Source organism: Sus scrofa, chromosome 2 (genome assembly GCF_000003025.6).
Source record: "Sus scrofa isolate TJ Tabasco breed Duroc chromosome 2, Sscrofa11.1, whole genome shotgun sequence".
Taxonomy (NCBI): domain Eukaryota; kingdom Metazoa; phylum Chordata; class Mammalia; order Artiodactyla; family Suidae; genus Sus; species Sus scrofa.
Window position 1 is genome coordinate 4,573,050 of NC_010444.4, and position 21,278 is coordinate 4,594,327.

General features: G+C 56.3%; 1 protein-coding gene across 5 annotated transcripts in view; it reads right to left on the reverse strand.

Moving 5' to 3' along the window:
* LRP5 (LDL receptor related protein 5) overlaps nt 1-21,278 on the reverse strand; it is a 120,277-nt gene that overhangs the window by 39,329 nt on the left and 59,670 nt on the right. For all 5 annotated transcript variants that reach the window (XM_021082719.1, XM_021082720.1, XM_021082721.1 and 2 more), the window contains exons 6-9: nt 16,722-17,118; nt 14,673-14,844; nt 5,375-5,591; nt 2,700-2,989 (exon numbers count right to left, since the gene is read on the reverse strand). In XM_021082719.1, coding sequence (XP_020938378.1) covers nt 2,700-2,989; nt 5,375-5,591; nt 14,673-14,844; nt 16,722-17,118 — 1,076 coding nt within the window. The remainder of the gene's footprint in view (nt 1-2,699; nt 2,990-5,374; nt 5,592-14,672; nt 14,845-16,721; nt 17,119-21,278) is intronic.

Below are 21,278 nucleotides of genomic sequence, written 5' to 3' on the forward strand. Positions count from 1 at the left end.
TTTACTTTTTAATTTTATGACTACACCTGAGGCAGATGCAAGTTCCTGGGCCAGGAATTAAATCCAAGACACAACTGCAACCTATGCCACAGCTGTGGCAATGCGGGATCCTTAACCACGAGGCCACCAGGGAAGGAATGCCAATATTCTTCTTTTATCTATCTATCTATCCATCTAATTTTATTTTATTTTTCTTTTTAGGGCCGTATCTGCAGCATATGGAAGTTCCCAGGCTAGAGGTTGAACCGGAGCTGCAGCTGCAGGCCTATGCCACAGCCACACCAGATCTGAGCTGCGTCTGTGACCTATGCTGCAGCTTGCAGCCATGCCAGATCCTTAACCCACTGAGCGAGGTCAGGGATTGAACCCACATCCTCATGGAGACTAGTCAGGTTCTTAAGCTGCGGAGCCGCAATGGGAACTCCATAGTTATTTATTTATTTATTTGGACTGTGCCCAAGGCATGGGAAAGTTCTCGGGTCAAGGATTCAAGCTGCACCCCAGCAGCAACCAAGGCTGCTGCAGGGACAACAAGAGATACTTAACCTGCTGTGCCACAAGGGAACTCCATTTTAAATTACTTACTTATTTTATTTATTTTTGGATACAACGGAATACTACTCAGCCATGAAAAACAAAATTTTGGATCAATGGAACAGAAGCGAGAGTCCAGAAATAATCCCACACATTGGTCAATTAACCATCAATGAAGGAGGCAAGAATATACAATGGAGAAAAGGCAGTCCCTTCAAAAAGTGGTGCTGGGCAAGCTGGACAGCTACGTGTACATCAATGAAGTTACACTATACTATACAATCAAATGCAAAATAAATTCAACATAGCTTAAAGATTTACATATAAGACATGACACCATAACACTCCTAGAAGAGAACACAGGCAAAACACTCTGACAGAAATCCTACCAACGTTTTCCTAGGTCAGCCTCCCCAGCCAAAAGAAATAAAAGCCAAATACACCAATGGGACCTAGTGCAATTCATAAGCTTTTGCACAGCAAAGGAAACCATAAAAAAAGGACAACCTACAGAATGGGAGAAAGTATTTGCAAATGATGCAACCAACAAGGGCTTAATTTCCAAAATATACAAACAGCGCATACGACTCTATGACAGATAAACAATCCAACCAAAAAAATGGGCAGAAGACTGAAATAGATATTTTTTCAAAGACGAGAGACAGACGGCCAATGGACACATGAAAAGATGCTCAACATTGGTGTTGATTAAAGAAATGAAAATCAAAACTACCATGAGGTATCACCTCACACCAGTCAGAATGGCCATCATTTAAAAGTCTACAAATAACAAATGCTGGAGACAGTATGGAGAAAAGGGAACACTTTTCCTCTAGACTGTTGGGGGGAATGTAAATTGGTGCAGCCCCTATGGAAAACAGTATGGAGGTTCCTTAAGAAACTAAAGATAGAGTTACCATGTGATCCAGCACTCCCACTCCTGGGCATATATCTGGAGAAACACTATTTCAAAGAGATACATGCACCCCAATGGTCAGAGCATCACTATTGACAACAGTCAAGATGTGGAAACAACTTAAATGTCTACCTAGAGATGGATGGATAAAGAAGATGTAGTACCCATACACAATGGAATACTACGCAGCCACAAAAAAGAACAAAATAATGCCATCTGCAGCACCTAGAGACGACTGTACTAAGTGAAATCAGAAAAAGACAAATACCACATGACAGCACTTATATTTGGAATCGCAAATATGATACAAGTGAACTTATTTACAAAACAGAAAGAGACGCGCAGACATAGAAAAGAAACTTTTGGTTATCAAAGGGGAAAGGGGGTGGGGAGGAATAAATTAGGAGTTTGGGATTCGTGGGTCGAAATGACTATACATAAAAGAGAGAAACAACAAGATCCTAACTGTATAGCACAGGGAACTATATTCATTATCTTATAACAAAAGCCATGATGGGAAAGAAAAAAAGAAGAAGGATGAAATTTTGCCATTTGCAGCAACATGGATGGTCTCGGAGGGCATTATGGTGGGTGAAAGAAGTCAGACAGAAAGACAAACACTGTGCGATACAACTTCTGCGTGGGATCTAAAACATACAGCAAACAGTAAAAATAACACAAAAGAAGTGGGCTCGCAGAGAAGCAACTGGTGGTAACCAGTGGGGAGAGGGAAGGGGGGGGCAAGGGATTAAGAGACACAGATTCTTAGATGCCAACTCTTGCCTTTGGTGCAGATAAGCAAGGCGATCCTGCTGTACAGCACAGGGAACTATATCCGATCACTTGTGACGGAGCCTGATGGGGGATCATGTGAGAAAAAGAATAGATACATATGTGTATGACTGGGTCACGCTGCTGTCCAGGAGAAAATTGACAGAACACTAAATCAAATGTCGTGGAAAAAATAAAAATCATTTAAAAAAAGAGATACAACCTGTTAGATATAAAATAAGCTACAGAGATATATCACACAACATGGGGAATACAGCCAATATTTTACAATAACTGCAGAGCATAAGATTGAAAAACCGTGGCTCTCTGCACTGTACACTTATACAAAATAGTGTGCAGCGCCTATACCACGATCTTAAAAAAACTTAGAAACTTTTAAAAAAGAGAGAGAGACAGAGAAACTTGTTTACACCAGGCAGGTGTCTGCGGGAAAGGGGGGGACACCTGGCCGCCGTACCTTCAGGCTGACGTCGGTCCAGTAGATGTGGTTAGTGGACACGTCGAAGTCCAGCGCGGAGGCCTCCTTGACGCCCGCGAGCGGGATGGCCACGTCGTTGTTGTTGGTGTCCAGGGAGATCCGGTGGATGGCGGCCCTGCTGGTGAACACGAGGAAGGCCTCGGGCACGATGCAGGTCTTCATGTCACTCAGCAGCTCCAGGCCGATGGGGCAGCCGCACTTGGTGGCGCGCGGCGTGAAGAAGCACAGGTGACTGCAGCCCCCGTTCCTGTCCGCGCACGGGTTGGTCCCTGCAGGGAAGGACGCGGGCTCTCGACACTGGCGGCTCCACGCCCGGGCGGGGCTGCGTGTCCGCCAGATGCCAGATGGGGACGGCAGGCAGGCGATGGGCACCCAGGGCCTGCCCGGGCACGGGGAAGGGACGTGCCGTGATGGCGAGCTCTGGACCCAGGGCAGCCCCGCCATTTTCACATTTGCATCCACGTGGCGACCTGGTGACAAGCCGCACCCCCTGTTCCCCGGACCCCGCAGGGCCTGGACTCCTGGCCTGGAGACTGGACTGCAGCCCGGACCCCACCGAACTGGTTCCTGCCGTCCACTGCCCTCCAAAACCCAGGGTCGCCAGGACGGCCAAAGGTGCTGCTTCTGTTATTACGGCAGACGGTACCTAGCATTCATGCATTTATTTCTGCCCAGCCTGGTAGTCTCACTCATCTGCTGGAGTGCTGTTAAAAGTGGCTTCAATTTAGTGTTAAGTACGTCTGCTAAAAAGAGATCCTCCGCCCATCTTTCTCAGCAGATCCCAACATGAGAGAAGACGGGAGGGAGGAGACAGCGAGAGGGTCCGGTTTCTCAACTTGATTTAATTTTTGCTTTTCAGGGCCGCACCTGCATCATGAGGACGTTCTCAGGCTGGGGTAGCCTCCAGCCGACACCACGGCCACAGCCACTCGGGATCCAAGCCATGTCTGCGACCTACACACAGTTCACGGCAATGCTGGATCCTTAACCCACTAAGTGAGGCCATGGATATTAGTCAGGGTCTTAACCCACCGAGCCACAGTGGGAACTCCCCGTTTCTCACCTTTAAGTCACTCCCCATGGATACACCATTTTCCTTATCACCAGTGGGCCTCACATTCCACGGGGACGTGGCCGGTAAACTAGGTGTTGATGCCAGCATCTTGTCTTGGAGCACAGGCTGTCCCCAGGGGCCCCCTCCCCCGAACAGCCTCACCTCTGGGCCCTTGCTCAGCTGTCCCTTCTGCCAGGCAAACCCTGCCCCCACCTACTCCCTAAATTCCAAGCTCAAATGCCCTCCCACATATTTTATTTATATATATATATATATTTTTTTTTTTTTTGGTCTTTTTAGGGCCGCACCCATGGCACATGGAGGTTTCCAGGCTAGGGGTCTAATTGGAGCTGTAGCTGCCGGCCTACACCACAGCCACAGCAACGCAGGATCCGAGCCACGTCTGCAACCTACACCACAGCTCACGGCAATGCCAGATCCTTAACCCACTGAGCAAGGCCAGGGATCGAACCTGCAACCTCATGGTTCCTAGTCGGATGCGTCAACCACTGAGCCACAATGGGAATGCCCCTATTTTACGTTTCTAAAATTTTTTTCTTTTTCTTTTCTTTTTTTTTTTTTTGTCTTTTTAAGGCCGCACCCACAACATATGGATGTTCGTAGGCTAGAGGTCAAATCACAGCTGTAGCTGCTGCCAGCCTGTCTACACCACAGCCTGTGTATACCACAGCCACAGCAACATGGGATCCAAGCTGCATCTGTGACCTACACCACAGCTCACGGCAACGCCGGATCCTTAACCCACTGAGCAAGGCCAGGGATCGAACCCGCGTCCTCATGGATACCAGTTGGATTTGTTATCACTGAGCCACGAGGGGAACTCACCCTCCCATATATTTTAAAGCCAGGCATCCCTCTTACATCACAACCACAGTCACCAGCCGGGCCGCAGAGCTACGGGGCGTCCCACCCGCTAGACTGTGCAGCTTGAGGCTGAGCACTGCGCCCCTCTGGTCCTCCCCCTCTCCCAGCAAAGTGTCTCTGATGTGTAGGTCAGTACTAGGCACTGAGGCCCCACCAGAACAGAGTCCCTGCCTCCAACAAGCCCACAGTCCTGTCCCCCATCTGTCCCCCCACCAGAGCTGGACACTACTGTCCCCAGTGTAGTTTGCTGGCTTACACTGGGAACCCTGTTCCTAAAGAGACGAATTAGTTAATCAGCGGGCTCTTGGCAGATCCTGGCTATTGGATGGTGCTGCAGGGTCCAGCCTGCTCATGCTCATGGAGCAGCCCTGCCCAGTGATGAGGTAGAGGCAGCCCTGGCGTGAGTCCTGGGCTTGGCCACCTGCTGGCTACGCAGCTTCACCTCCCTCTTCCCTGGGTTCACGGGGCAATGTCATAATTAGCGGACAGGGCTGCCCTGGGCACTAAGCACACAGCAGGCACCCACCAAGAGTAAGCCGTCAGCTGTCCTTGACCGTATTCTGACCATCTCCTGCCCTGCCCGGCCCCAGAGTGGCTGCCCTTGCCAGACACTTACACCCCCAGCTTGAGCCTCAAACTGGGCTGCCTGTGGACCAAACAGCAGGAGGAGCCTGCGGCACAGCTGCCCCGGGGGCTCGAGGCTGACCAGACTCACCGACGACCTTGGCCACGTTCACGGCCTTGAGCCCCATCAGGTCAGGCAGCTGGTCGATGATGATGTCCCGGCTGGCCTTGACCTTGTGCACGCGCTCGATGCTGCGCCGCTGCCAGTCGGTCCAGTAGATGAAGTCCCCCAGCAGCGTGAACCCGAAAATGTGCGGGAGCTTGTCCTCCAGGAGCGTCCGCCTCTCCGTCCCGTCGATGTTGATCACCTGCGGGACGGCAGACACAGGGCTGCACCAGCCTCGCGCCTGGGCTGCCTGGGACGGGTCGGGCCCCAGCTGTGGCTTCACCTGGCCAGGCCACCGAACAAAGCTGGGTGCCACAGCTCAGCTGGACGAGTGACACTTTAGGTGATGGAGCCGCCTTAGGGGCGTTTCCCCACCACCTCCCCTGGGTGGGGACGCTACGCAGACACAGGAGGCATGGTTTGGAACAGGGAGCAAACGGTGTCCTCTCCCTCACCCTGTTGATCGACTGGCCATGGCTGCCCAGAGTACCAAGGTGTGGGTGTCGGAGCCCAGATAGGCCCATTGATTAGCAATGTCTGCCCCAGATGCAGCCAGGGGAGGCACAGGATCACACCCTGGACAGAAGCTAAATTTAAAAAAGCCAGACAACTAACATACTGGAGGCCCCGGGCAAGGCTTCCCACTTGCCTGTGGACGAATCTCTCGCTCGGTCAGGACAGGGTGAACGCTGAGGATGCTTCTGGTTCTAAGTCTGAGGCTACAGCTCAGAGATTCTTTCTGACCCCAGACACACTAGTGACTGTTTACTCAGAGATGAAAAAGCTAAATCTTTTCTTGGAGAGTCAGTGCAGATTAAAAGCATCCACCACAAAAGCCACAGAGGAGGAAAAAACTGTCAAACATAAAACTGCCTCAGCCGACCGCAACACACAAACAGGATAAGAGGTGATTCCGATGCCACATGATCCTGTAGAAGCTTATGTGAAAAGGAAGACGAGAAAAATGCAACATCCAAACTCCTGGGCTCTCAGACGAGGATGAAAGAGACTCGGTGAATTGAACGGCAAGTCTCAACAGGCCTCCTGCCGCCAGATTATATTTCTAGCTCATCGGAAAAGCTGCAAACCTTCTGTCTTGCAGGGTGGCAAACACCTAAGATAGATGGAGTGTGTGTTGAGCAGAAAGGCCTTGGTCCTCTGTCACTGGACAGCACGGGACAAAACGGCCGGGGCAGCCGGGAGGGGCAGGCAGCTCTGGGCCCTGTGGCCGGGGGCCCAGCCCAGCTCTGCCCCACCCCTGCACCCCCACGGACCTCGGACTCTCCTCCTGTAACTGAGAGGAGCAGCTCAAGTCGCCAGGGAAATTAACCAAGCAAAGAACAACTCCTGGGCCCTCACCTGGGAGGACAGCCGAGGAAGCGAGGGCGGGAGAAGAGAAAGAGCATCTCCAAGAGCACAGGGCTCACAGCCCTGCTCCTCCCTTGACACGGACCAGCCAGGGCTGGGTGGGGCGGGGATGGCAGATCAGGGCATGAAGGCTACAGAGAAGATAACCCCCATCTGGAAAATAACAACTCCACATTTTTAATTTTCTTCTTTTCATGGCGCACTTGCAGCTTATGGAAGTTCCCAGGCGAGGGGTCAAGTCGGAGCTACAGCCGCCAGCCTACGCTGCAGCCGCAGCCACGCCAGATCCGAGCTGCATCTGAACCTATGCTGAAGCTTGTGGCAATGCCAGATCCTTAACCCACGGAGCAAGGCCAGGGATTGAAACTGCATCCGCACAGAGACTACATCGGGCCCCAAATCCGCTGTGCCACAACGGGAGCGCCAAGACTCCACACTTTTTATGTATCAGAATGCCAACACCATCTCTTTAAGAGATTTGTCTGTTCTTCTCTCTGCCCATAATTTCTGAATTTTCTTTAATAACTCAACTCCAGACATAAATAAATGCATGTTCTATTTTTTTTTTCTTTTTGCCTTTTTAGGGTCGCACCTGCGGTCTATGGAGGTTCCCAGGCTAGGGGCTGAACCAGAGCTGTAGCTGCCGGTCTATACCACGGTCACAGCAATGCCAGATCCGAGCCTCATCTGTGACCCATACCACAGTTCACAGAGATGCTGGATCCTTAACCCACTGAGTGAGGCCAGGGATCGAACCCACGTCCTTATGGATACTGGTCAGGTTTGTTACCGCTGAACCACGACAGGCACTCCTGAACGTTCTACTGATGGAGCCAACAAAGTCCATTTTCCCAGATCAGAAACTAGGAGAGGGCGCCCAGCGAGGGCAGCTGGCGGCCCGCAGCCCTTCCTCTCCCCTGCCTCCGTCCCCACCCCTGCCCCCCTCTGGTTGCCCAGAACAAAGTAGGGGGAGGCGATGAGCTGCTCCCCTAGGGCCGGGCTGGTGGCACCCCTCCCACCACAAGGACAGAACCGGGGCTCTGGGCTGGCAGGGCCTCGCTCTGACCCCCAAGCCCCTCCCTGACCCCATCACTCTCCACACAACTATAGGTCTCTTTTTTTTGGGGGGGGCGTCTTTTTAGGGCCACACCTGTGACATGGAGGTTCCCGGGCTAGAGGTCGAATTGGAGCCGCAGCCCCCGACCTACCCCACAGCTCACGGCAACACTGGATCCTTCACTCACTGAGCGAGGCCAGGGATCGAAGCGGCATGCTCCCGGATCCCAGTCGGGCTCATTAACCACTGAGCCACGACGGGAACTCCATGACTGTGGGTCTCTTGAAGCCCTTCGCGGGCCTCCAACTTGGAAGGACATCTAGACTCCAGCACTTGAGAGAATAAATGACCCCAGGGTGGCCTTTTTAAGGCAGCTTTCAGGGCACCTTGATCAAAGCCGACACATCCGTGAAAGCGGCTGTGCTGGACCAGGCCCTTCCCAAGTCCTGGAGCAGAGCAGGGAGGCCTGTCCGCAGAGAGCACATGGGTCAGCTCCCCGGGTCCCTCTGGGCCCAACTCGGGAGCCTTGGCCCTTCCCGGGCCCCGATGGAGGGCGGCGGGCAGACAAAGGGGACTTGCCCATCTGCCTCCCGGGTGGGGGAAGTATCAGAACAGAATCCAGAAACAACAGATCGAACCCGGGACGCCCAGTAACATGGGGCCAGGAGAGAGCAGGGGGCACGACGGTCCAGGACAGGGGCTGGCAGCTATTTCCGAAAAGGATCTTTAGCTTTGAGGCCACACGGTCCCCATCATGGGAAAGCAGCCATGGGGGGGGAAATAGGGGGGAGGGGCTCAATCAAGCACGAGCGGAGTTCCCTGGTAGCCGAGCAGTTAAAGGATATGGCGTTGTCACTGCTGTGACCCAGGTTCGATCCCTGGTCCAGGAACTTCCATGCGCCTCGGGCGTGGTCAAAAAAAACCAACCAAGTACGTTCTAAAGAAACTGCAAAAACCAAAAACCCTATATGGGGGAACAAATTTGAATCTCACATTATTTTTCATGTTAGGAGATATTATTCTTTTGATTGTTTTCAAACATTTAAACTACAAAAACCACCCCTCATTTGAGAGTGGCACAAAAACAGGCATTTTGGAGTTCCCGCTGTGGCTTAGTGGTGAATGAATCTGACTGGCATCCATGAGAACGCAGGTTTGATCCCTGGCCTTGCTCAATGGGCGAAGGATCCAGCGTTGCTGTGAGCTGTGGTGCAGATGTGGCTTGGATCCTGTGTTGCTGTGGCTGTGACACAGGCTGGCAGCTGCAGCTCCAATTCGATCCCTGGCCTGGGAACCTCCATTCGCCACAGGTGCAGCCCTAAAAAGTAAAACAAAAACAAAAACAAAAGGCATTCTGGCCTGGGGGCTATAGTTTCTGACCCCGGCTCTAGAAGTTCCCTGGCCCTTGATTTTCGGGAAAGGAAACGAGATGCCTGCGGGCAGTCAGGTCAGAACTGTCAAGCCAGATGCCAGAGGCGCCCCGTGTCCACCAGCCACACCCTCTTTGGCCTTTTGGCCTCCGCCCTCCCGGACTCAGCTTGGCTCCGCAGCCCCAGGCCCAGGAACAGGGTGGGAGAGAGGCAACCCAGGCTGAGCAGGGCCTGGTCCCGTGACCAGCTCATGACCTGACTTGCAGCTCAAGGGCTGTGCGGCAGGAGGGAGGGCGGGCAGACCGCACAAGCGCCCCCAGCTGTGCTCCCAAAAGCAAGACCTGCAGCTGTGGGGTCAGCAGGGCGGCCCCCAAAACAGGGGACCCCAGAAAGTCACGTGAGGTGCAACTTGCTTACACGGAATCCTGTTTCCAATGACTCGGCCACGCGAGGAGACCAACTCACAACCAATCCTCCGAAAACACACATTTCAAGGAAAAAGACGCCTACATTCCATTGGAGTCATTATACTCGGACGCAAAACCCCAAATTAAAACTGCTACAGTTATTTCGTTTCATGTAACAAAAGGCTCTCTCTCTCTCTCTCTCTCTCTCACACACACACACACACACACACGCACGCACACACGCCTACCTGCCAACAGCTCGTGGCCCCGTTGCTCGGAAGCCCTGTGCCCGCCCTCCTCTGTGCTCCTGGACAGGGACCCGCAGACGATCTGCGACCCCTGCGACGAGTGTTTCCTCCGATGGGGCCGGATGTCACCTCCACCGACTCAGGAAATGTCAGGAGCAGGGGGACGGATGTATTTTTAACTTCTCAGTCTGTGATTCATCCTTGGGCCCCCCCGCCCCAGCGGGAGTGTCGCTCCCCACTGGGGACTCCCCACACAAGCCTGCCAGGGACGTCGGCAGCAGGGGACAAGCTCCCTGCAATCCTGGTAGGACACTGGATGGGGCAGGGTTGCCACCAGCAAATATACCATAAGCCACACACAGGCGACACTTCCTGCTGCAGAGACACGCCAAACAGCCTGGGCTGTGGGTCGGCCTTGAGACTTCTGTTCCTTCCGTCCTCGGGTCAGAGCGACCCTGGAGGAAGCTTTAGAAAAGCAGCTCAAGCTCACCAGGGTCTCACTCAGGGACGGCGGAGACCAGCCCTCAGGGACACACCCGATCCAGGGACGTGGCACATGGCTAACACCCACAGCCAGGGACCAGCCTGATCCTTTTTTTCTCTCCTTTTTAGGGCGGCATGTGGAGGTTCCCAGGCTAAGGGTTGAATCAGAGCTGCAGCTGCCAGCCCACAGCCACAGCCACACCAGATCCAAGCCACATCTGCGACCTACACTGCAGCTGTCTCAAGATCCTTAACCCACTGAGCGAGGCCAGGGATTGAACCCAAATCCTCATGGATACTAGTTGGTTCCTAACCCACTAAGCCACATGGGAACTCTCATGGGGTGTTTGAACGCTTTTCCTACTTCAGGATTAATGGTGGACAAGACTCCTCCCTTGACTCGAGAAACAAAAGGAGACAGAACATACACACAGCAGTGAGAGGAGAAGGCTTCAGAACACACGCAGCTGGAAAAGCAGCTGGGGCGCTGTCAGGGGGGCCTGAACGACTGCCCCCCTCCCACCCTTTCTCCTTAGCACCCCGCTGGAACACGGACCCCAGGGTACAGGTCTGCGCCGTGGTGCTTTTTCAGCACAAGGCGACAGTCAGTGAGTGTTCTAGAGAGACCAGATGCTCGCCGAGGGGTGGGGAGGGGGCGGGAGGGACAGACAGGCAGCAGACAGTGTGAGGACGTGACAACGGGAGTTCTGCGCGGAGGCGATCCAACAGGGGGCTGTGGGAGAGGGGGCTGCAGAAGGACGGGGAGGGGGACAGAGGGAGAGGTCACTTCTGACACAGACCCAGCGTGTCCTGATGCCCTGCCAGGGGGCCAGCACGGAGCCCCCAGTTCACGGTCAGGGCTCCCCTGTGCTCGGGCAGACAAGTGCACTGGGACGATGGCGGTGACTCTGTGGCCTGGTGACTGCTCAGGCTGCACAGAGCTCAAGGCCCCTCAGCCCCCGTCTGCTCCAACGCTGCTGTTCTAACGCGATGCTTCCGTCCCGTACGACAGCGTGACGCTCGGGGCTCGGCCTGTGGGTGAATATGCTGAGAGCGGAAAATCCAAAAGCACCTGCTGGCCCCGTGACCCTGAGCAGGTTACTGTCCCCTGGACCTCAGCCCCTCATCCGCAAAGGGGGACGATGCCACATAGCTCAACGTGTTGTCTCGGGACAGGCACACGGGAAGGTGGGCAACGCCACGTGTCATCAGGAAAAATGGCAATCACTGCCGCCAGACGCCACAGCGCACCCGAATAACGAGAAAAAGGGAAGTTTTATAAGTGCCGGCGAGGACATGTGGACCTCGGAACACGCGCCTCCTTCACGGATGCCGGAAACAGACCGTGTTCGCCGAGGGGGGGGTGGGGGGGGCGCGGGCTGGGGGTTTGGGACCGGCACCTGCACACTCTCACATATGCAAAGGATGCTCCATGGGGGCCTGCTGTATAGCCCAGGGAACTCTACCCAGTGCTCTGGGACGGTCCATGTGGGAAGAGCATCTGAAAAAGAGTGGACGTGTGGATGCGTCTAACTGAATCACTCTGCGGTACAGTGGAAACGAACACAGCTATACCTCAATACAAGTTAAAAAAAAAAAAAAAAGAGCACACTATACTGCTAGCAGACAGTGCGAAAAAACGGTGCAGGCTGTGGAAAACAGTCTCACGGTTCCTGAGTGAGTTAAAGATCAAACTACTATATGACCCAGCGATTCCCCTCCTCATATATACGCCCCAAAGAATCAGAAACAGGTGCTCAAACAAAAGCATGTCCACAAGGGCTCATACGAGAATATAATTCACAGCAGCCAAAAGGGGAAAGCAACCAGATACCCACCCGCAGGTGGACAAACAAAATGTGGTCTCTCCACAAGTGGAATATTATTTGGCCATGAAAAGGGATGAAGGGCTGACATGCTACCACATGATGAAGCCTGCAAACATTCTGCTGCCAGAAGCCAGACACAAGAGATCACTGAGTCGACTCATGTGCAGCGTCCAGAGCAGGCAAATCCACAGAGGCAGACAGCAGGTTAGTGGCTGTCAGAGGCAGAGGGGTGGGGAGGGGAGACAGGGCACCAACCACTGAGTGGGTACAGGACTGGGGTGATGAACACGTTCTGGAACCAGGTTGCGGCGATGGTGTGTCTAACCCTGTGAATCCACTACATGCCACTGAGCGCTACACTTTAAAATGGCCAAAATGGTTAATTTTATGTGATTTTATCAAAAGAAAACAGAAAACCAACCCACTGCTACAGGAGTCAACAGAGAGATAGCGGTGACGTCTCCAGCAGTGCTGGCTGGACACACGAATCCCCAGCCCCTCCTGGGGGGTGGCTGGGTGACCAAGGAGACGAAGCCTCGTGCCCGGCTGACCCTGCAGGAACCAAGGGTCTCGCCTTCAGGCGCAGAGGCTCCAGAGACAAGTGTCTTCAAACTCTAGCAACAAGATCCTTTTAAAAGTGATCATTAAAAAAAAAAAAAAAAAAAATGGAGTTCCCATCGTGGCTCAGCGGAAATGATTCTGACTAGCATCCGTGAGGAGGCAGGTTCGATCCCTGGTCTCGCTCAGTGGGTTAAGGATCCGGCATTGCCGTGAGCTATGGTGTGGGTCACAGGTGTGGCTTGCATCTGGTGTTGCTGTGGCTCTGGCATAGGCCGGCAGCTGTAGCTCCGATTAGACCCCTAGCCTGGGAACCTCCGTATGCCGCAGGTGCGGCCCTAAAAAGACCAAAAAAAAAAAAAAAAAAAAAAAAAAAAAAAGACGTGATGGTTTACAGAGAATCCAACAGGAAAGGTACCACCTGCAGCTCTCTGGGTTTACGTGGGAGAGGCATCCCGTCGGCCCTGAGTCCCCCTCCTGGTCCTGCTCAGAAGTGTGGCTTTTTTTTTTTTCTTTCTTTCTTTTTACGGCCATACCTGCGCCATATGGAAGTTTCCAGGCTAGGGGTGGAATCAGAGCTGCAGCTGCCAGCCTAGGCCACAACCACAGCAACAGAGGATCTGGGCCGCATCTGTGATCTATGCTACAACTTGCGGCAATGACAGATCCTTAACCCACTGAGTGAGGCCAGGGACGGAACCTGCATCCTCAGAGAAACAACACTGGGTCCTTAACCCCCTGCGCCACAATGGGAACTCTAGAAACACTGCTTGAAACCCTGTGACACAGACGCACGTTCAGTCTCACTCCTGCCCTCCCCCAGCAAGCTCCCTGGGGGCGGCGGGGGTGGTTCCTCCCAGAGAAAAGCGATGGTGACCCCCAGTGTGACATCAGTGAGCAGTGACCTGACCAGAGCTGATGAGAATCCCTGGGAAGCTATGGGGGCCGGGGCGGGGCGGGGGGGTCCACGGAGGGGAGAGGCGAGAACGCCAGGGACATCCCCGCACAGGGACAGATTTAACTACCGAGCAGTCAGGACACCGCAAACCACACAGCGGGAGCAAAAGGCAGCTGCCGAAGCACACGAACAGGGCGCCACGTGAACTGCATAAAATCGCACAGAACAGGATTACGTGATGTTCAGGAAAACAGCCATGTCTCCAAGCTCAGAAAGGTTTTTTGTTTTTGGTTTTTTAGAGCCACACCCACAGCACATGGAGGTTCCCAGGCTAGGGGTCCAAATGGAGCTTCAGCTGCCGCCTACACCACAGCCACAGTAACTCGGGATCCGAGCTGCGTCCGCCACCTACACCACAGCTCACAGCAACGCCGGCTCCTTAACCTACTGAGCGAGGCCAGGGACCGAACCTGCGTCCTCACGGATGCCAGTCAGGTTCGCCACGGCTGCACCACGACAGGAACGCCCCGAGAAAGGTGCCCTGCAGTGTCGAGCAAGGAGAAATCGGGCTCCTGCTCGAAAGGCCCAAATGCCACGAAAATGTCTTCGCATGCTTGGGAACCAGTTGCCAAATTTAGGATCAGCCACACGGATGATGTATTTCCGAGGCTGGGTGGCGCATGTGTGATCGTTGCTTGCTGCCGTCACGGTGTCTTTATTTTCTGAAATAGGTCAGGCCTCACGAGAAGGTGTACAAGCCGCTGGGAGGGCTCCCTGTGCCCAGTTTCCCCGGGGATAACACCTCCCATCACCACGTACAGCCCACGGTGCTCCTCCCTGCACGCCTTTCAGGCGTCAGAGATGTATCATAACAAGTGGGTTTTGTCCAAGGATTCTATGTGGCCCAAGAGCAGAGCACAGGCCCCATCTGATGCCCCCATGCACGTATGACGGGGTGCAGGGGCGGCCCGGCCCGGCCTCTGCTTAACACCCAGAGCCCAAGGTCTGCGCGGCTGCACCTGCCACCGGCGCTGACGGCCCCGTGACCCTCTGGGGCGGACTCACCTCTATCTTGTCTGTCTTGGCGTCTCCCCAGTAGAGCTGCCCCTCCTGCAGGTCCAGAGCCAGTCCGTTGGGCCAGCCGAGGGAGGTGTTGACCAGGACGTGCCGCTCCTGCCCGTCCAGGTGGGCGCACTCAATTTTGGGGCTCTCCCCCCAGTCTGTCCAATACATGAGGCTGGAGAAGAAGCACGTGTCTGTGACGCTGTCTGTCTGTCTGTCTTGTCTCCGCTGCATCCCAGGACCAAGAACGACACACGCCCCATCACACGGGAGGTGCTGGGGGAAGGCGGACCGACGGGACGGACGGGGGTCGAGCCCCGAGTGCAGGGCTGGGGGCTCCAAAGGGAAGAGCAGGGGCTGAACTACTGCTAGCGGGGTCCTTGGACTCAAGACAGCAGACGCCCTGCCGGGGACCCGGGGGCTGGAGGGCTGAGCGCCCGCAGGGAGAAGAGGCACATGGAGCCTCCTGCAAGTAGCTGAAGGGCTCCTGTGAGCAAAGCGAAGCAGGCCATATGCTCTGGGCGGCCCCAAGAAGCAGAGTAGGATCCCGGGGCAGGGGCTTCAGCCCAGGGAAAGCTGCCAGAGTCGTGCCCTAAACCCAGCATCCAGCCGAGCTGGTGGCCTCTCCCCCTTTCTCCACCCACAACCCACCCTGGATCTCACACCCCTGAGCTGACTCCATTTCTCAGGGTGCTCACCAGGGGTCAGGAGGGACCCCACCCACTTCACACACGAGGATGGTGAAGCCCCGGAGTGGGTGACCTGACAGCCCATCGCTGGCAGCGTGGGGGGAGGGCCTCTCTGCCAACCTCGGAGCCCCAGTCCCGTCACTGACGCTGGCGATGCTCCTTGACCCTCAGACCCCAGGGACCCGCTTCTCCACCCACCCTCCTTGGGGGACAGTCCTGCTCCTCAACCACCTCGCCAAGCAGCGTCTGTCTACATGCCCACCGGGGCCTGGGCTCCACAGGCACCGTCCCCGGCTGCCTGAGCCGAGTCCAGCGGTCCAGCTGCAGCCAGACCTGCCCCCGTGGCTGTGCTTCTACCACAGAAGCAGCGCCACAGCAAGAGCACGTCCGACAGTCCCGGGCCAGGGCAGGGTGCACGGGCTCCACAGGCGGACAGCCCCCGCCACCAGGCACCGCGATGGGTCACGTCACCTGAGCCTCAGCCCCGGGGAGATGGGAAGAGCTCCTGACACCTGAGGGGCAGCAGCCGGGGTGGCCCTCCTCTGTCCTCCCAGCTCCTCCAGACCTTCTCCAGGACCTGGTCCCTCATGCTGCATTGAGGCCAGGGGGCTTCCTCTGCAGCCCCCAGAACGCCCAGCACCCCTCCCCCATCAGGTCCACCAGCTTCGCATTCTTGGTCACGAGCCCGTAGGAAGGGACCCAGCCGCTACCCTCTGAGCTGCTGGCATCTCAGAAAGGCTCCTGCAATGACGGAGAAGCTCTCGGTTGTCACCAAATCCTAAAATGGGAAGTTGGAACCAGACCGCCAGGTCCAGTCCCCACCTCCCAGCTGCGTGATCTTGGGCAAGTCCCTTCTCCTCTCTGGGCTTCAGCTTCCTCCTCTGAACCCTGCGCCCGCCCCACAGGGGAGGAGAGGAGGCAGACGTGCCTGCTGAGGCCCGGCTCAAGTGCAGTAAGGGCTGCGGTGGCCGCCGCTCTTGTTACCAGCATCAGCTCAGAAGTCACCCTGGTGGGTGGCTCTGCTTTTATAGGTGAGAATATTGAAGCCCAGGGAGAAAAATGACTGACCCAAGGTCTCCAGGACTTGCTATAAATGTAACCAAGTTGTGTGAGAGCTTCTCAAAGCCTGGTCCCCAGATCGGCCCATCTCCTGTGAGCTTGTTGGAAATGCAAGATCGGAACGGGCACTGAGCCCACAGCCCAGCCTTCAGGCCCACCCAGTCGCGGGAGAGAGCTCCGGGACCCCCAGCCCCGCGCCGCCCAGCTCCCGGCCCAGCCTTCAGGCCCACCCGGTCTCGGGAGAGAGCTCCGGGACCCCCAGCCCCGCGCCGCCCAGCTCCTGGCCCGCCCGCCACAGCCTTACCCCATCACGGGGTGCAGCACGATGGCGCGGGGCTCGTCCAGGTCCTCGGACACCAGGATCTTGCGGGAGGTGCCGTTGAGGCGCGTCACCTCGATGCGGTCGGTGCCCGTGTCCGTCCAGTAGAGGTTGCGGGCCACCCAGTCGACCGCGATGCCGTCCGGGTCGTTGATCTCGGTGTTGACCAGCGTCTGCGCCCCCGACCCGTCCAGGTACGCCCTGCGGATGGCCCGCACCTCGTCGTCCGTCCAGTACACGTAGCCCTCCAGCGGGTCGTAGTCGATGGCGATGGCGTGCCGGATGTCGTCCACCTGCAGCACGATGTCCGTGAAGTCCGGCGTGTCCAGCGAGATCCTCCGCAGGTCCGTCCTCCGGGCCAGCAGCAGCACCTCCTCGGCCCCTGCGGACACAGGAGCGGGGGCGTCAGAGCTGGGCCTGCGGGGGGCAGGGCGGGGCTCTGCCGGGTCCCCGGGGACGCCCCTGCGATGACAGGTCGTGTCAGGGAACGCTTGCTGTGATCTCCCTCCGCAGCCACTCGTTCATCCTGAAAGAGATCCCTGAGGCCAGCGCTATGTGTGTCCCCAACGTCCAGACGAGCAGACAGAAGCACAGAGAGGTTAAGCAGCCCTCTGAAAGCCACACAGCCACCAGCTCCAACCGCTGTGTAAGAAGCGCCTCGCGCTCAGAACTCCTTCTTCCCTGCAAGCCCCTCTCCTGGCCACAAACCGGCCGCGACTGCAGTCCCGACCCGGCACTGGGCTCCAGGCCCCACTCGCCCACCGTACTCCTCAGAGCCCCCACCGGACCTCACCTTCTACGTGCTCACCCTTCCTGGCTCAGCCCGAACGCTGCTTCTTCCCCGAGGCCCACCGTTGCCTCCCCACACCTACCCAGCAAGGCAGCTTCAGGCCCCAAGAGCACACACATCATCCCAGGTCCTGTCCTGCCCAGGTGGGCATCTCACTGACAGGTGAGCACCTTGGAGGCCGTTGCCCCATCTTCCTCTTTGTCACCCTGGTGGCCTTGCGTTTTGCTGTGTATTGGTTTGTTGTGACTACCAGCCCCCTTGTTTATGACTTAAGTGACGCTGTTTTGATCTGTTTACACTGGGAAGCCATGCCAGGGTGACACCACGGACCATCTGTTGCTGTGGGTAAGCGCTGAGAAGCCCAGCTGGGGACGGGCCTGGGCTCCGCTGGGGGCTGGTCGATGCGGATTACGGAATAGCAGCCAGGACGCGCTGGACGCTGGGGCTTGAAACACCCAGTCTGTGAGGAGGACTCACCCAGAGGGTGTTCGGGCTGGGCCAGGTGACTCTTTGCTGATCTAAACAGCTCTCCAAAGGTCTGGAGCTGCTCCTGCCGGGGCCAGGCCACTCCTGGTCGGCAGTGGCATGAAAGTGGGCAACAGTCTCAGGAGAGAGGGGCCTTGGCAAGGCTCCTCCTTGCAGGCGGTGGTACAAGGGCCCCCGGAGTGAGGACATTCACCTCCCCCACCAACTCTGGTGCCATCACCCACTAGCATGTGCGCCGGCAGCAAGGGGTGGAAGCTGGCGGCTGATACCCAGCTTCAACTGACTCCACAGAGAACAAACTCAGAGAAAGGTACACCTCAGCCTTTATAGCCTGGAACAATGATGTGACTGGTTTGAAACATGTTCTTTCTTTCTTGACTTATTAAGAGACTTTTTTTTTTTTTTCCAGGGCTGCACCTGCGGCATATGGAGGTTCCCAAGCAAGGGGTTAAATCGAAGCTGTAGCCGCCAGCCTACACCAGAGCCACAGCAACTCAGGATCCGAGCCGCGTCTGCGACCTACATCCACAGCTCACGGCAACGCTGGATCCTTAACCCACTGAGCGAGGCCAGGGATCAAACCCGAGTCCTCACGGGTCCTAGTCGAGTTCGTTAGTGCTGAACCACAGCGGGAACTCCTTTTTCTTTTCATTTTTTACAGTTTTGTTGAAGTAGAGTTAATTTACAAGGTCGTGATGACTTCTGCTGTGCAACAAAGTGACTCCGTGATACGTGTACACACAGCCATTCTCTTTCCGATTCTCTCCCCACACAGACTATCACAGCATGTCGGACAGAGTGGACTATTACTATTACAGATCATAATTCCCAGGATGGCCCCGTGTTAGGTAAATTTCTGGCAACAACACTCTCAGAGTCTGAGAAGGCCACGACTTGCCATGAATAAAAGCGCATCTGACTCTGTCCTGCACCCTCCCTGGGATTCATCACGACTTCGAGCAGAAGTAGCAGGTGTGGCCTCACGCAGGCTCAGGGACCCAGGGGCTGGGGGAGGGGGGCAGCCCTCACCTGGACACCTCCAGAGGTAGCTGGAGTCAGGATGGGCACCCACTGTCCCAGAGCTGGGTCCCCATGCACTAGTTCACTCTGGTCCTTTCTGGTCCCAAGGACCCACGGGGGCAAGATGAGGCGCAGAGACCACTTCCAGACTTTGAGGCCATGCGCCTGGTTGGATGACAGGCCCAGAACAGGGAAGAAGCTGCCTGAAGTCTCAGGGCAGTGAGGGAGGGGGAGGGTCCAGCACCTCCGTCATAATGAGGCCCCCAGGCCTGGGCTCTGCAGCCACCGGGTCCACACAGTCCGCAATCAACAGACTGGGCTTCCTGCCAGGAGGGTGGAGACCAGAGAACCCCGCGTTTTGCAGAGTGGTTCTGGGGTTCCCTGCCCTGCATGTCAAGGCCCAGAGTTCATAATCCGATTCCCCCGCTAGAGGGCGCATGCGGACAGCGGTAGCTTCCTGAGCCCCGGGCTGGGGACACCCAGGCAGGCAGTGGAGGACCCGGGCAGGTCCCTGACCCTCTCTGGGCCTTGGTTTCCTCATCTGTGGTGGAAGGTGTCCGAGTCTCCATCTAGCTCTGACTCGAGAGGACCATAAACCAAACTCTATGGAGGGTTCTGCCTTAATCTCCCGGGGTCGGGCGGGGGGCCGGAGGGAGCTCCCCAGGACATGGCCAGGAAGAGCCTTGTGCCCCAGGGTACTTGTCCCAACAGGCTGTTGGCTCCCAAGCTGAGGCTTGGGACAGCCTCGCCACGCACATGGAAGAGTGTATATGACAAATCGGACCTCAAATGGCACTTCTGCCCAGTGCCACAGAAAATATCGGCTCCCAACATGACCCGACCCTCGGCCCCAAAACACATGCTGAGCCTGTGGCTCCCACCCCTGCTCCCATGATCCTCTAGACACAGTCGCCCCAAATAGCGCAATCCTTACACCAACCTCTGAAATGTGATTATGCCCCACTTTACTGAGGAGAACCCGGGGCACACAAAGGTTGAGCTTCCCACCCAAGGGCACACAGCAGCCAGTGGGAAAATAAGGTCCGGTGAACATTTCAATCCCTGGAATCGGCACCAGCAAGAAGCCCAAGGTCAGACAGCTGGCTCAGTCACCCCAACTGTATCTTTTAGGCCCTGGACCTGGGGTGGGACAAACAGATGCGGGCATTGTCCCCAAGGGTACTCCTGGGGTCACAGGGCAGAGACCTTCAGCACGCGAGACCGTTAGTGCCTCCGTCTAGGAAGGGAAGCTGGGGTCACGGGTATCTGTGAAGGGGGCTGCCGGTTGAGACGGAGGGGTCTGGGATCCACGTGGCTGTGACCACGCAGCAGATTCCAGCAGAGTGTCCCCAGTGGGCAAAGAGCCACCAGGGCAAAGTGTGCCCGGCCCCAGCCCTCGGGTAACCAGGTTGATACAAAGCCTCAAGCACACCGCCCCCACCACCAGGGAAGCCCATTATCAGCATTGCTTAGAGTTAAGTCTCTGTGGCAGAGGCAGTCATCAAGTGCTGGGGTGAATCCGAAGGTGTTAATTGACTCTCAAGTGGGAGGGGCTTTCTCTGACACCCCTTGGGTCTCAGAACCTTTGAGGTTTCACTTGAGCTCTGTTGAAAAAGAATGCAGAGAATAGGACCCCCAGGAGAGCGGCATGCAGGCCTGTCTGCCTGAAGGTCTGGGCACGTCATGCCCAGCCCGGAGGCATGGGGTGTGCCACCCAGGGCCAGGCCAGCGGGGGGCAGCTGCACAGAGGGGACCGCCGGCCTGGGCACCCTTGCAGGCAGACGTACCATGGCAGATGCTCACAGGCGACGTCTGAGGTTGTTGGGAATGAGGTGTGAGCAGAAGCCTGGCCTTGGGACCCCTGGGGTGGGCGCAGGGCACTGGGCCAGCCACGGGAAGAGAGACCAACCCCAAGCCTGGGACCAGGCACAGCGTCTGGGGAGGAGTTTGTTAAACACCAGGAAGGTAAATTGTTTAGAAATGAAGCGTTTGGCCAAATGGTTTTCTCTGGGATTGTTTAAACCGACAGCCTGCCCCCCGGTGCTGCCAAAATAAGCGAAAGCTGCCCTCGCTGGCCGGCCGGGCGGCTCGGACCTGCCCCGCCCTGCCCCGCTCTGCACACACTCAGGAAAGAGGGACGCATGGCTATGCCCGGGGGCCAAGTTCAGGGCATGGGCGCAGCCTCCTGGCAGAGTGTCCTCCTCAAAACAGAAAAGCAGACCTGAGGGGTGGCCCAGGGCCACAGA